The sequence below is a fragment of the Pungitius pungitius genome, chromosome 8 (genome assembly GCF_949316345.1).
Source record: "Pungitius pungitius chromosome 8, fPunPun2.1, whole genome shotgun sequence".
Classification (NCBI taxonomy): Eukaryota; Metazoa; Chordata; class Actinopteri; order Perciformes; family Gasterosteidae; genus Pungitius; species Pungitius pungitius.
Window position 1 is genome coordinate 15,039,607 of NC_084907.1, and position 15,657 is coordinate 15,055,263.

General features: G+C 45.3%; 1 protein-coding gene across 2 annotated transcripts in view; it reads right to left on the reverse strand.

Annotated features, from left to right (window-relative positions):
* The window catches only part of LOC119229625 (low-density lipoprotein receptor-related protein 1-like), a 74,967-nt gene that overhangs the window by 21,818 nt on the left and 37,492 nt on the right, over positions 1-15,657 (reverse strand). For both annotated transcript variants that reach the window (XM_037490186.2, XM_037490185.2), the window contains exons 16-40: positions 14,708-14,848; positions 14,197-14,322; positions 13,994-14,110; positions 13,823-13,903; positions 12,582-12,749; positions 11,626-11,808; positions 11,333-11,530; positions 10,950-11,195; positions 10,068-10,265; positions 8,806-9,010; positions 8,488-8,652; positions 8,126-8,370; positions 7,813-7,944; positions 6,891-7,118; positions 4,519-4,693; positions 3,030-3,124; positions 2,792-2,941; positions 2,562-2,702; positions 2,220-2,345; positions 1,976-2,107; positions 982-1,116; positions 723-852; positions 471-597; positions 220-371; positions 2-126 (exon numbers count right to left, since the gene is read on the reverse strand). In XM_037490186.2, coding sequence (XP_037346083.2) covers positions 2-126; positions 220-371; positions 471-597; positions 723-852; positions 982-1,116; positions 1,976-2,107; positions 2,220-2,345; positions 2,562-2,702; positions 2,792-2,941; positions 3,030-3,124; positions 4,519-4,693; positions 6,891-7,118; positions 7,813-7,944; positions 8,126-8,370; positions 8,488-8,652; positions 8,806-9,010; positions 10,068-10,265; positions 10,950-11,195; positions 11,333-11,530; positions 11,626-11,808; positions 12,582-12,749; positions 13,823-13,903; positions 13,994-14,110; positions 14,197-14,322; positions 14,708-14,848 — 3,921 coding nt within the window. The remainder of the gene's footprint in view (position 1; positions 127-219; positions 372-470; positions 598-722; positions 853-981; positions 1,117-1,975; positions 2,108-2,219; positions 2,346-2,561; positions 2,703-2,791; positions 2,942-3,029; positions 3,125-4,518; positions 4,694-6,890; positions 7,119-7,812; positions 7,945-8,125; positions 8,371-8,487; positions 8,653-8,805; positions 9,011-10,067; positions 10,266-10,949; positions 11,196-11,332; positions 11,531-11,625; positions 11,809-12,581; positions 12,750-13,822; positions 13,904-13,993; positions 14,111-14,196; positions 14,323-14,707; positions 14,849-15,657) is intronic.

Sequence of the window (15,657 nt, forward strand, 5' to 3'; positions counted from 1 at the left end):
CCTTGCTGCCTGGCCCTGTTGAAAACCTTGATGTCTTTGAGCTGTACACCAATACCAGTCCTCAGAGACACAGATTCTGTGGCGTTGTCTTTGTTGCCTCTCTTTATGGAGCCATTAGCATGTGTCCTGGTTCAAACGTTACACAGACATCAAAACGGAGATCAAGCCGGGTAAGTGTAATATTCAATAGACTCAATAGTGACCGATGAGGCTGCTTACCTGTCACTCCAGTAGATGTAGCTCTCAAACACAGACACGGAGAACATATCGTTGTTGTTGTTGGCCAACACCACCTCCCTGTTCTCCCCGGTCTCCAGGTTGATGCGCTCGATCTTGTCTGTCCTAGCATCGCACCAGTACAGCAGACTCTCCTACGCGCACAGGGAAGGCAATGGTGGAGATACAGATATGATGCATTGTTCACTGTCTGCACCGTAACAATGCAACGGCTACGGCCCTTTGTACCGCACCTCGTAGTCAATGGAGATGCCGTTGGGCCAGCTGATACTGGCATTGACCAGGACAGCCCTCTCAGTGCCATCCAAGCGAGACCGCTCAATACGGGGATACTGGCCCCACTCTGTCCAGAACAGGTAGCTACACACATACACAAAAACACACACACACACACACAACTTCCTCAGTAATCAATAATGAGAGCGATTACAGAAGCAGAAGCTCCAGAAAGCCACGGCAGTAATTGCAGTGGTGTTTCCTCTCACCCCTTCGCAGGGTGGACAGTGATGGCACGAGGCTTATCCAGGCCCTGGGAGATCACCACATAGCGGAAAGAGCCGTTCAGTCTGGCCACCTCTATTACATCAAAGCCTTGGTCCGTCCAGTAGATGTTTCCTGTAGAGGATGAAGGAACAGCATTGATGCTTCGGGCCTGTCAATTATTCTCTTGGACACTTTTAAGAGATTTTCATTGGTTTCAATTCCACAATAATGGTCATGTTTTATACATCTAATGTGTCTCACCTGCTATCCAGTCCACAGCGATGCCCTCCACCCTGCCGATGCCATTAGTGATCACATCCTCCCTCCAGGTCTGGTCTCTCTTGGCCCTGCTAATGGTGCTCAGGCCCATGTCCACCCAGTAGATTGTATCATTGTCTATCAAAACAAATGAAACACGTTAGAGGTGGACTGAGCAGACCTGTCCTTTACCCTAATACAGTAACACACTAAATGTTAGCCCTTAGTTAAGCTGCTCTAGGCTTAGACTGCCGGGGGACTTCTTAGGACACACCGAGCCCCTCTCTCACTCTCACTCTCTCCTCCCACAATCATCCATGCTTTATTAATGTACATCACTAATTAAGCTTCTTTCCGGGAGTTTTTTGTGCTTTCTCGCCTAGCAGGTCTCCGTGGATCATAGTTTCGTGCGGACCCCGGTTCTAACTCCTGGCTCATGGCTCTGCTGACACCTGCTGCTGCCATCATCATTACTTTAAATATGATTCATATTACTGTCATCAAAAACCAACATCTTTCTGCTCTCCCTCCCCACAGAAGCCTCTGTGGATGGTGGTTCGATCTGATGGAGGTTGTCCCTGCAGTGGTCCTGCCGTACACCTCTTCTGCTACTTGCAATTACTTGTATCATTTCAGTTAGAGAAATTGAATGTATTGTACATCTTTTACATTGTTGATTCTGTACACATGACATCCATTGCAGTCTGTCCATCCCGGGAGAGGGATCCCTCCTCTGACGTTCTCCCTAAGGTTTCTTCCCTTTTTTCCCCATTGAAGGGTTTTTTTTCATATTTTGGGGAGTTTTTCCTGTGCCGATGTGAGGGTTTCGGGACAGAGGATGTTGCATGTGTACAGACTGTAAAGCCCTCTGAGGCAAATTTGTAATTTGCGATTTTGGGCTATACAAAATAAAATGAATTGAATTGAATTGAATTAAATGGTTAGGCAGGGATATATAAATAAATCTGGTGTTTCAGACTCATGGCCTTTGTCTTACCAGCATGAAAATCGATGCCGACAGCCAGGGATGTGCCTGACACTGGTACCAGTGCGTCGGACTTGTCTAATGGGTCCAACGGAATACCACGTATGCCTTCATGCACAGAGTACAGCAGGAAAGAGCCAACACCTACAGAAAAGAGATATATAAAAAAAAACTGTTTTAGATATCACACATCAATCAATAAATTCTTAAATCCAAATTGGGCTAAATCAAGAAAGTGTGCATGAACACTACCTACCCTCACAAGACTGTTGCCCCGTGCGCAGGCTGTATCCCGCAGTGCACATGCAGGCTCTGGTGGTCGGGGAGGTGGGGAGACACAGCTGGGAGCAGTCTCCATTGTTATTACTGCAGAGATTGGTGCCTGGGAACACAATAGCACAAGAACATATACAAAAAACGTAACAAAGAGGGGTTACAGAGGCATAAACAGATGTACGTTGCCATAGAAAAACAGGCTGCAGGCTGCAAGCAAAGCAGACCTTCAATGAGACAAGGACTTATTTTCCTCCCTTTATTTAAACAAATGTATTAGCTAAATAATTTAATAAAACAAATGTCACTTTTTGGCAGCCAGCACCTCTTTGCACAGTTTCATTGTAGATTTTCATGTGCATCATGGGGGACGTGCTGTTCCTCAGGATTTTCCAGTTGCCGCCATCCTTCTTGTCACAGGTTCCTATCTGGTCTGTTCCTTGATCTGCCCACCACAACTTTTCCCCTAAAGGAAAAAAAAACATACATTAAAGTTATCTTACGGCTGGACTGAGCTCTGGCTCCATCCTGGCTGAAGACTTTTCGCGGACCTACCCATGATGGCCAGAGCAGTGGCCTTGGTGAGCTTGCCCTTCACTCCGTCAAGAACTTCTAGTCCAGAGCCGTCCAGTTTGCAGCGGTTTATTGTGCTGTTTCCTGAGCTAATCCAGTACAAGTACTCAGTGTCAAAGTCAATGGAGAGACCTGGAAGACAAAGAAAGAGCTGATGTGCAATGACAGGCCCGGTCTCTAGGCTGTGCTGTCACACAGAGAGGTCCAGTAGGTCACTCACCGACAGGGCCTTTCTGGCCGGAGAAGAGGACACTTCGGTTGCTGCCGTCTGTGTTGGCAATGCTGATGTTGTCCCCATCTGTCCAGTAGAGTTTCCTGAAAGGGTTAAGCAGAGAGACACACTTAAATCATAACTTACTTTATTGCCTAAACATAATCAAGAGGCCACTTGTTTTAATAGTTCTATAGTTATTGTGTAGGTAAGAATAAGAATGCTTAAAAAACATACAGTATATAACAATATGTCGCAAAAGTCAAACAGAGGCAGAAGAAGTTGGATGAAGCAGATGTAAAAAATATGGAGAACCACAGAAAATCAGCTTCTCACACTGGTCAATGTCCTCACACGTTCATGCAGTGTATATGCAAGACAATTGTTTGTCACTGTGTTTAGACTATGCATAATCTATGTTTAAAGGGTATCTATTCTGCCGCGTCACCCACTTCCTGTTAAATCCCACCACATCCACCGCACCCTTTATTTTAGTCCTTGTTTATGAACATGCCTTAAATAAAGTTTCTGCAGCACGCCCTCATTCTTAGGATTTGCACACACACACACACACACACACACACACACAGTACACACGTACACACAGGAGTTTGAGTTGGTCCCTCCCTGACTCCCTTTGCCCCCACCCACTCCTGGATGTATTCTGAGCAGTGTGTCTGCGTGCCAGAAAGAGGAGACAGCTCCAGCATATGGATTCAGCATCTGCTTCTCATTTTCCCCCATTCCAACAATGCTCAAATCGGAAACATTCATCCACTTAAGTAGGCCACGTCTTTCAAAGCAGGAAGGAGTACACAAAAAAAACACTAGGAGGGAGAGATATTTCTGAAGAAAATATCCTCTCCTAATCTACCTCAAATACTGAAAAGCACGGAGGGCAGAACTAAACATACAGACGGTCTGTCTCTGCTCTGGAGACAGAGTAAGGACAGAGGCCAGGTTCTGTCTGGGGAGCAAAGGGGGGGGGGGGGGGGGGGATAAGGTTTCAAAGGGAAGAAGGGAAGAAGGAAGGGAAAATGGACATAGCCAGGAGGGGACAGGATGTAAGAAAAGCATTGGATCAGAAACAGCCACAGATAGCCACAAGGACACGGGCAGTAAATAATTCATTGATGGTGATCTTAGCGCAGAAGCCATGTTGCAAAAATAGAAATGGAGCAAGCTGTGGAGAGAGAGCGACAGAGGAGCAGGTTTGACACGGGACACGGAGGGAGGAATAATGGAATCGCATCTTGAGTGAAGAAACAGTCAGAGGTCAGCGAACCATCTACACCAAACTACTGCGCCTGCCACTGCTCACTGCAAACAGAAGGGAACCTGACAGTCACACAATGTTGAGTGTGTATCATTGTGTGTATGCACTTCTGTGTGCGTTAAAGGTACAATCAAGAGGGTGTCGGAAAACTATTTCTGAAAGCTTCATTTTGATAAAGTGTGACAGGTTTAGTGTGTGTTTGTGTGTGTGTGTGTGACCCACCCTAGTATTGGATGCAGCACTAGACAGTGTGGTTTGTCGAGGCCCTGGATGACAGCATTTTTGAAGGAGCCATCCAGTCTGGCGACATTAATCTGTTTCTTATTGGCATCGTAACTCGTCCAGAACAAGTTCCTGGAAACCCAGTCCACCGCCAGGCCGTGAGCATTGGGCAGATCTGAAAAAAAAAGATACACAATGTACACACAGAGCCATTTATCAGAAGAAACTACCCTCCAAAACATATGTGTGCAACATGCACTGCTTTGACGAGTGCCTAGCTTCAGTTACTATGATTGGATAATTGATGTTTGCACTCTGGGCTCGAAGAACGGCAAATTCCAATTTACAAACTGTAAAGACTGCTTTAAAGCACATGGACATAATATCCAAGCGATTGATAGATAAATATGGAAGTAAATCTGTGCCATCGGGGGTTGAAATAAAAAGTTGATTGAATTTCTAGCACTGAATATTTATGCATTGAAATTATGTACCTGAATGTTTTTCAACATTAAAACACCGCAAAAAAATTCAACCTAAAAAAAAAAAATGTTGAAATATTCGAAATGGAGGCTACAATATTCAACCGCAAAAAATTCAACCTTGGCACACCAATATGCGGAGGCTACAATATTCAACCCAAATAAATTCAACCTTGGCACACCAACATCCGGGACACTAAGGTAGAGCAATCGATTCTAGATTCAAGATCAGTAGCGTGCGTCAAGCTAAAGGAGCGAGCACCCAAAACACCTTCGGCTTCGGATTGTATCCATGTCCAATAATAACGGGACTTTAACTCTTCTTCATGCCATCAGTGTGGCAACGTATGAAGAAATACATAAAAGAACATATAATGTTCACCCTAAACCAAAACGTTTGCTTGCCACTGACGATATACAACTCTATTAAAATATACAAATCAACTGAAATCGATTAAGCTCGGTTGGCCGAGTGGGTAGCACAGCCGCTCTGTGGCACTATGTTATTTTGCGCGACGCGGTTCGAATCCCGGTTGTGGCGGACTCTTAATAAATGTTCTTTTATGTATTTCTTCATACGTGGCAGTGACGTAGTGCTCACTTATACAATCGTAATCGCTGCAATGGATATGGGATGCATTTTTGAACATTTTCAGAACAATATGTTTGCAAATGTGTGACGACTCAAGTGACGGAGGCAGACAACACCTGCCTGCCGGGGGGAAACAAACACGCACCCGTAGCCAAACCAGTAGGTTCAAAAACCAGTAGGCACGTAACACCGGGGGAAAACAAACACGCACCCGTAGCCAAACCAGTAGTTCAAAAACCAGTAGGCACGTAACACCGTCACTGAAAAATGGGTTCTCGTTTCAGACTTTACGAGCAAATACAGGATCCCTTTGAGATAAATTCTAAAGCCTCGCATTAAGACGTACATCCCTTTATGTAAGACTCTGCGCTACTTGCAGGTCGCTGTGTTGTGCCAGATCCTCAATAAAGTTTACCCATGGTCATGAAGACTCATTTAACGTTACGTGGACTTTGAATGTCGCTTAATACCCAACTGAGATCGGCTTGTGCCGCTGTGAAAAAGGATCCTTCCACCGACGCTACTGCGGTTATTCCTGCATGTCCTGTCGGGTTTATGCGTCTGCGCGCTCCGTTAAAGCCGCTGCCCCCCCCCCCCCCCCACTACGATACAGCGGCTCATCTGCCTCTTCAAGCGCGTTCCTGGTTTTCAAAACTCCGCCAATCACTCCTAACAGCTTGTCGAAGGATCTCAGCATCATTAAATGAATTCAAAACTAGAAGAAGAGGCGTATTGTGAGCGGCTGTACGCTCTCGTTTAACTTCCGCTTAGTTCATGTCCAACACAGTCTGTTAATGTACAAATGTCAGCTGTCTATTACGGAATCTTACAGACACAAACCACACTGATGACATGAAGAAGAGTTAAAGTCCCGTTATTATTGGACATGGATACAATCCGAAGCCGAAGGTGTTTTGGGTGCTCGCTCCTTTAGCTTGACGCACGCTACTGATCTTGAATCTAGAATCGATTGCTGTTCCTTAGTGTCCCGGATGTTGGTGTGCCAAGGTTGAATTTATTTGGGTTGAATATTGTAGCCTCCGCATATTGGTGTGCCAAGGTTGAATTTTTTGCGGTTGAATATTGTAGCCTCCATTTCGAATATTTCAACATTTTTTTTTTTTAGGTTGAATTTTTTTGCGGTGTTTTAATGTTGAAAAACATTCAGGTACATAATTTCAATGCATAAATATTCAGTGCTAGAAATTCAATCAACTTTTTATTTCAACCCCCGATGGCACAGATTTACTTCCATAGATAAACCAATCTTTTTTGTTGTTGTGCTGCCTCCTCCTTACCAGCAGACACCACAGTCTCAACTCCTGTGCCATTGATGAAAGCTCTCTTGATGGTCTGGGTGCGGACGTCTGACCAGTAGATACGGTGCTCGAGAGCATCATAGTCCACCACGGTCACGTTGTCGATGTCAGGCACGGTGAAGGAGATGATGTAGTTGTAATAAGGGTTGTCGATGTCCACCCCTCTGATCTCAATCTGCCGAGCGTACAGCAGGAACTGACGAGACTCTGTAGGGCGGGGAAACACGTTGACAAGCATCCTTCAGTGACTCCCAAAACGTTTGGCATTCATCGGGGGTAATCAGGAGTTAAATGCACCTTTGAGTCATAAGTGTGCAAGATGGCCCGCAAATACTAGGGCTGTGGGGATCCGTGGCTGCAACATGGATGGGTGCATCTGGGCATTATTCCTGCCACTTGAACAAACAGTTCATCCAATTGCGTCTTTGACACTAATGATTGTGTCTGGCAGGCTAACTTGAAAGCGCAGCCGCGACCGTGAGAGTAAATTCAATCAGTGCAGAGACGGTACAATTGTATTGGTCTCAACAGTCCTATCATCGCTTAACGACCTGCAGCTTAAATGATAGACAGGGTGAGAGGGTTGTGGCTGATGCCTGCATCAGACAGAATGGGCCTCTCCATCCCATTACCTCTGGAGATAATAGAAAGTGCTCCCCTGAATACTAAACTCCTGGATGGACACACCCGCTCTCTCTGTTTTTATGGACAGACGCCGTCAAAGCAACAGCAACTCTAGTATTGTTTAATCCGGTCTCTTTCTCACACGCACACAGACGCACGCACCCGCACGTAAACAATTCTGAAAGGGGCCGGGACCACAGCGTGGCGTTCAACATGCCCGAGACAAGCGGAGGGGAAAATTGTCTGTTCGCTACAGCAACTGTGTGCTCAGTCTTACCATAACAAGTGCGTTTGTCAGGGCTAAGCTTCATGAGGTGAGGGCAGGCGCACGAGAACGTCTGATTGTAGTTGATGAGACAAAGATGGGAGCAGGGCTCCTTGCCATTAGTCACCGCACATGGGTTCGGAGCTAGGGGGAAAAATAAGTCAGAATGTACACTTAAAACATCTTATAAATGAGCATTTTTACTATTGAGTTGTTGCTCTCGTAATAGATTTACTAGTATTAAAGAAGTAATTAGTTGCTTGGCAAGCTTTTCCAAGCCATCATTTCATCAAAGAGCATCTTCATGCGTCACACTGTTTCTCACCCTGAGGCTGTCTGGATGGATGGTAGACCTGAAGGTCAAAGGGTTGTGTGTTGGTTCTTTGCACCACAGTGACGTTGCCGCCCGTCCACTTGTTGGCCTTTGCCAGCGTGTTGGTCCTCCAGTCCGTCCAGTAAACCTCACCCCCATACATAGTGACGGCGAAGGGGTGTGACAGATACTCGTGTCCCTTCAGGACCTCGATGAGCCCAGAGCCGTCGTACTTGGCCGAATAAATGGCATCAGATCTGCATCGCAGTACAACTTTTATGTTAATTTCTTTATATGACTTAAGGGCTCCAAATGTGCATCAAATGAAGGCGTTGTGTGTGAGTGTGTTCATGTCCGTGCTCTTGTTTTATGACCTGGCATCAATCCAGAGGATGCGTCGCTCCAGATAGTCCACAGTGAGTCCATTTGGCCAGCCTCCGTTGCCGGTTTCCTTGTGAATGGTCTTCCTGCCTTGCCCGCTCATGGATGCGGCTTCGATCCTGGGCAAGCTGGCATCCCAGTCCGTCCAGAAGAGGATCCTGCAATGTCATTCCGTATTGTGCAATAGCATCAGGAACACTGTGTAAAGCCAGCTACACAATCACAAAAAAGGTTGCCCCTTTAAATACGCCCTTGAATGCCATCATCATTTATGGAAATCGTGCTTTGTAGGATGTCAGCGATTAGCATACCCATCCCGGGGATCCAGGGCGATAGCTCGAGGGTGCTCCACCTCCCCAGCCAGCAGCGTGGTCCTCATGGTGCCGTCCAGCTTAGCCACCTCTATCTGATCCAGGTTGCTTTCCACCCAGTAAATGTTTCCTGCTATCCAGTCCACTGCCAAGCCCTCAGGAGTAGCCAGCCCATACTGGATTACCACATCGAAGCTGGTTAAAGCTACGGGGTAAAAAAAACATTGTAGAAAAGAAAGAATTAACGGGATGTAGTTGCATTGTTCATCTTTGTTTAAAACTGTTAGAGAACTCATCATATTTCAACTTGCTGCTCAGTAAAACAAAGATTCCTTTGGGGTGCTTAAAATTCATAATGAATTTACACAGAATTTCAATATGTATGGATACAAGCTCCGAAGACTGGAATTTGCTGATGACAACGTTTCATATTGCAGCGTAACCCTGAAGCATAAATCTGCTTTGCTTCAAGTATTCATAAATTACGTAACTGCAATCAAGCTATTAGGATTCAGAACAAACATTGCATCACAACCTGTGATTCGTTTAATCAAATGGTGGACTATGTTTTGGAAGGAATCCCATGTCTGTACGATAAATGAAAACATAAATAAATACTGGCTCAGCAGGGGTTGTGATACAACAATATCAGGAAGAAAAAAAAGCTAAATGTGTACTGTCTTTCTGGGCTAAAGATACTAATTTTCCAGCCTTTTTCGACCCAATCATTTTCCACTGGGTCCCTAATCAGAGGGACGGGGCTAATTGTTTGAAATTAGTCATTTTCCTGTCTGAGCAATGAACACGCACTCACTGTTTATAGCCCATTAGCTTTGCAAAGGTAACGGTCCACACAACGACTACATTTTCTACACAGAAAAATACATAAATGCAAATCAAATCAATTGAAGACTTGCTCGTTTATTACTGCTGTTGGGATTCTTTGTCATGCACACTGGTGGTGATTGAATGGTCTTCCCTTTATAAAACCACGCCGGATTTTCTTCTCACCAGAAGCCAGTCACACCACCGATGACGTGCAAAAAACGTTCTTACCAGATATTTTTGCCTATGTGGCATTATTGTAAACAGGTATCTATCTACCTGCTGATGAAGACCATGTGATGGGTCTGAAATCTAGAAAGTTGGACCTTCATTTGACATCAAAACATAAATGATCTGTAATTACTACATACATAGATACAACCCTAGATAGAACAAAAAAGTAGTTTAAGCATAATGATTGTGTTAAGAATACCCACCGCCATTCTCGGACAGGTTCCCACGATAGATCTTGTCCTCCACCACATCGGTCCAATAAAGTGCATTCTGGCCGAGATGGAAGTCCAGGGCAATGGTGTTCCTCAGGCCCGGTACCAACACACTGAATTCTCCTTTATTCAGATCAATGCGACGAATCTCGTGGCGATTTGAGAAAATGATAAAAGGCTTGAACGGATCTGTGGAGATGAAAGAGATAGATCAGTGAGGAACAAAGCCGATAGTAATGGGTTAAAAAACCCTGCAGAGCAGCTCTGCTTCACGGCGTGGAAGACGCTGTAGCCACGTTACACTGCAGGGAATGACAGGTCCAATGACAGAGGGGCTGTGTTTGATGTGGCTCTAATCCTGCGTAATTAAAACACAGAGTAAATACGACAGGAGTTATCTGCACCTAACAGGCAGCCAGATGAATGGCTAGTCTCAAAGACCTGGCAGGGAGGAGCACAATCATAAATTCATGTTGCCTTGTTGGCACATTTGATAGAATGATACAATTGCACGCTTTACTGTGATCTGTTCTTCATTTTATTCCATAATCGTTCAGATTCTGTCTTCTCATAGTGATAAAAATAAGAGCAAGGAACCAATGGTCATGTCTTTTTTGACGTGTTCTTAGTCATTCACTGGTGTGAACGGAATTTAAACGTTTCTGTCTCCGGTGCTTTGTCTATTGTCCAAAGGAAAGGCACATTTTGGCATTCTCAGTTGCCTGCTAGGGTGTTTCCCAAACTCGCATACAGCCTGCCGGGACCACCTACCATCAATCAAATGTTACAATAATTCACTGATGCCTCCTGCCTTCCTCTGATCCGCCCTGCCCACCGACCTCCCCCTCTTTCACTGTTTCCTCGGCCCCTTACCCGTGCTCTTGCAGTTCTCCATGTCCGGCTCCAGTTCCCAGCCCTCGTAACAAGAACATTTCACACTGAACTTGTCCTGCTCGCACCGTTGACTGCACTTAAGGTGTTTGGCACAGAAGCTCTGGATTTGACAGGTCTTGTTGTCGAGCCCTAACTCCATACCCAGTGGGCACGAACAAATTATCCCCTCGCCAGGGGCCACTGTGCAATTGTGGCTGCAGTCGCCATTGTCCAGTGAACACAGATCTGTGAAAAAAAAAAAAAGAGTAAATCAGATAAGTAGAGACGCGAGGGAAAGCTCCACAGAACTGTTATTCAACCCGATGAAGACGGGATTTTGGGACGCAGACTTTCAGACGCCGTTACGGCCGGTTGTCTCTCACCGCAGAGTTTCTCATCGGAGCCATCTGGACAGTCATCAGTGCCATCGCAAAGCTTCTCCGCAGGCAGGCAGATGGTGGAGTTGTTGGCACACACATGGTGAGAGAGCTTACACACCAGCGCCTCGCAGTTGTCTTCGTCGGAGTTGTCCTCACAGTCGCTGTCCCCGTCGCAGACCCAGGCCTTGCTGATGCAGCGCGCTGAGGACGGAACGGGGGGGGGTTTGCTTTTTATAAAACGGCCCCCTTCAACCGACTTCCCGTACCGTCATCCATTTGACGTGTGGCCCGCTCACCTGAGTCCCTGCAGCCGAACTTGACAGCCGGGTCGCACATGTGCGTGACGCCCTCGCAGTTCTTCTCGTCGCTCAGGTCCATGCAGTCGGTGTCCCCGTCGCAGCGCCAACGCAGGGGGATGCACAGGCCGTCCAAACGACACTGGAACTCATCTGCGTGACATCCTCCGGGGGGTCGTGTGGCTGCGGAGAGAAAGATGTCATTAAGACCCGGGGAGGGGCATTGTCTCAAAACCTGCCTGCATTAATCGAATGAGGACGCAGAGCCTTGAGCAGAGACAATGGGCAGCTTCAAAAGACTCTGAAAACAAAAAACTAATGAGCTGTTTGTTGGAAATCTGGACGGCAACGAGTCTTAGCAACGGGACGGGCTGAACAGATTAAAGAATGCATTCAGATGGTCATCAGCTGCCAATTCATCTCTCTTCTTATTGTTTCAATGTTGCTCTTAGGAGCACAGGCATAATACTAATAATAAGTAGGTACTGTGTATCTTAACAGGTATTATATATCACTCACTAAACGACTACAGAGAGCAATTATGTGCCAGCGTGACTAATAGGGACCAGGGACCTGTTACATCTACTGACTATGTAAATACTAGCTAGGATTTTACTGCGTAGTGCAGTCCAGGGAATAATCACAAGACTGTGGGGAGATGCAAGCATCCATGCATGAAAACAACAAGCCCGTGTCTCTGTGTCCATGAATCCTGCTCGCTGAAAAAAGGACCCGAGGCTCTATGTTATGAGTCTGGTAGTTATTTATGTTTTTGTACTTGACTTGACATATGGATATATAAAAAATGAAGAAACAACCAGAAGCGGCCGCTATGTCATATGAAGTTTCTTAGCAAATGGAAGCGTCTAATTTATGAAAACGTTGCTATAAATCATTTTTCCTAGATCCTACAAATGTTAATATTTATAGAGTTTCCTAACTGGTAAGAAACTGACCCTGATTGGTGCAGTTTGCGTGTGTCTCATCGCTGTAGTCCCCACAGTCGTTGTCTCCATCACAGGTCCAGTAATTTGGGATGCAGCGGCCGCTGTTACACTTGAACTGAGCGATGGAGCAGGAGTGACTGCAGCCTGCCTCGTCGCTGTTGTCCCCGCAGTCGTTATCTGAAAAACAAACGTAGTCCAACAACACCCACTCTCCCACATTATGAGGCAACCACCACCTCAAAGGGAAACAAATATGAATATACCAATGCAAAATGGAATTGCTTTTCTTTTTTTCCCACAATCAACACAGTGACAGAGAAAAAAAATGAAATACAAATGAAATAGAGTATGAGAGATGAGAGTAGATAATGACAGAAACTGCATAGATCAGACCATGCACCATGAGGGAATGTACCGAGCACTGATACATTGAGCTTGCCAGCAGCGCATCATAACTACGATACCAATGTAATTCAAACATTGAAGTTTACTGGGGTATACTGTTTATATTGTAAATCAGCTCATTTGGATTGAGGCATGATTGTAGTGAACAAGAAATTACGTCTGTGGGTGTGCTGTCCCTTGCAGAAATAAAATTGGCAAAACCCAAAGAGCTTTCGCATCATTTAATTTAATAGTGATCAAATAACATCATCTTTGTTTTAAATACATTTCGTCAATCAGCCTTGAATTCTATTAAATCCTAACCAAATTAAATTGTTTCTTTTAGTTTTGCTTGGTTGAATAATTAATTAGAAGATATAAAATCTAATTTAGCCTGGAACCTCTGTGTGGAATACTAAAGGAAATGAAAGACAGCAGTATTGGCACTTTAATTGTGGTCATGTTTAAAGCTGAAAAGGAGCCCTAACTGTTTCTGAACGAGTCCTAGAACCCGGCTAGCATCATGGCTGTTGTGGTGCATGTTGATCTATGCACTAACCGGTCAGGTGTGGACAATTCAACTCATCAGAGCCGTCCCCACAATCCTTTTCTGAAAGACAGAACCAACGGAAGACAGCAGAGTGGGCGAACAGCACAACACGGTACAACAACACCAACAACAAACAACAAACAACAGACAGCTGGAACATGAAAGCTAAAAACACACAAACACACAAGGTGACAAAAAGAAGGGCGTGTGCTGATATGAAGGGTGGTGGTAAAACATGCACAACATGGGCCAAAAAGAAGGAAGGGCTTGACACCGTAAACGAGAAGAGAAGGAGAGATACGGAAGAGACACTAACCGTTATCACAGCGCCAGTTGATGTTGATGCAGCGCCCGTTGTTGCAGGTGAACTGGGTGAGGGGGAAACATGTGGGGTACGCTGTGGACCAAACCGCGCGTTTAGACACTCAATGCAAAAACAAACTATAAATCTTCAGCTGAAGGACCCCGGCCACTGATGTGGACCCACCACAGGATGCAGGTTCATCGGACCGATCGCCGCAGTCATCGTCCAGGTCACATGTCCAAGAGATGGGGATGCAGCGTCCGCTGGCACATGAGAACTGATTAGGCGGGCAGGTACGGGCTAAAATCCAAAACAGTGGAACAGGTCAGATGGGAACGACTTAAAAAAGACCCGTGGGACATGTATGAAAATGCTTGTTTGTGTACCTGAGCAGGTGGTGTTGGATTCGTCCTCATCGTTCCCGCAGTCATTGTCCCCGTCACACAGCCAACGCAGAGGGATGCAGCGGTTGTTCTTGCACTTAAATCGATCCGTGGGGCAGGTGTGCTGGTCTGGAAAGAGGAAAAGGATACATTTAAGGGCCAGAAGACGAAAAAACGGAGAGAGGAAATATTCAAGCTGTTTTGGACGAGCTTTTGATCGGTCTGGGACTGGAACAACCGTCGGTTTCCTAAAACAGACAGACAAGCTGAGAGAGAGCTTTTCCAGATCCCCAGATATTGCTACAAACACACACAAACACACACACACACACATATAAACAGACAATCACAAGAATTCGCTCTCTCATTTCATTCTGGCATCACCAGACTGTCAAATTCAGACTGCCTGAGGTCATCGGATTCCGCACCAATAGGCAAAGTAGCTGTTTAGAAACCATGTTAGATTTAGTGCGTCTGTGTGTGTGTTTGTGTGTGTGTGCGCACAACAACTTACGGCACAACTCGGGAGCCTCGTCACTGTTGTCCAGACAGTCGTTGTCTCCGTCACACTTCCAGCGCTCCTGGATGCAGCGGTTGTTCTTACAAGCAAACTCCCCAGGCTGGCACTGAGGGGGGGGTACATAAGACGGGTTGGCTGTGGGGAAGCAGAAGATAAGAGGAATAAAAGGAATGTCAAATGCGAAGAAGAAACTAAATACAGTTCTGGCCAAACATTTTAGTGTTCTGGAAAAGGAGCAATTGAATGTACTTCTAAAAATGAACTGTATACAGTAGACTGATCGAGCTGACTGGTAATTGTATAGAAATAAAGACATAAAGTATATGGATTGGGCAAGTGCAGGCTACACACATCCAAAAAACTTTGACAGGTGCTGCAACAAAAAAAAAAGAGTGTGAATGCCAAGACACAAAACCCAGTACTAGTGACAGGAAAACACGTGTAGATCATCGAATGGCATCATAAAGATAATTGACTGACTCACACAGGAATTCTAAAACAAACAACTAAACATGGTTATGAATATTAGTTGCATCATTCAAAACCCTGTGTTTGTGGCTTGCTACACAATGCCATACAACTACCAATAAAACACCTGGAGCCAGAATGCATCTGTGAAAACATCTGTGTCCAAACATATACTCTATTTTGTTAACACTCAATACAGTAACTATGTTATCCTGAGTTAAAGTAATTGAGTCTGATACTATAACGTGTATAGAATTATAAATAAAAAAATTGTTGATAGTCTACTAATGAAAAGAGACTCAAAGTGTCCTATACTTAGTATGTCAGTGTGCAGTTGGCATGTAATGAAAGAGCTATTTATTTTGTGCTTGTGAGTTAGTAAGTGTCACGCGGCATGGCGCAGTGCAGGCCGACGGGGTTTAAAGGACTCAGGCGCAGGGTTCTTACGAATAGTGTTCTTTATTTCCACGAAAACA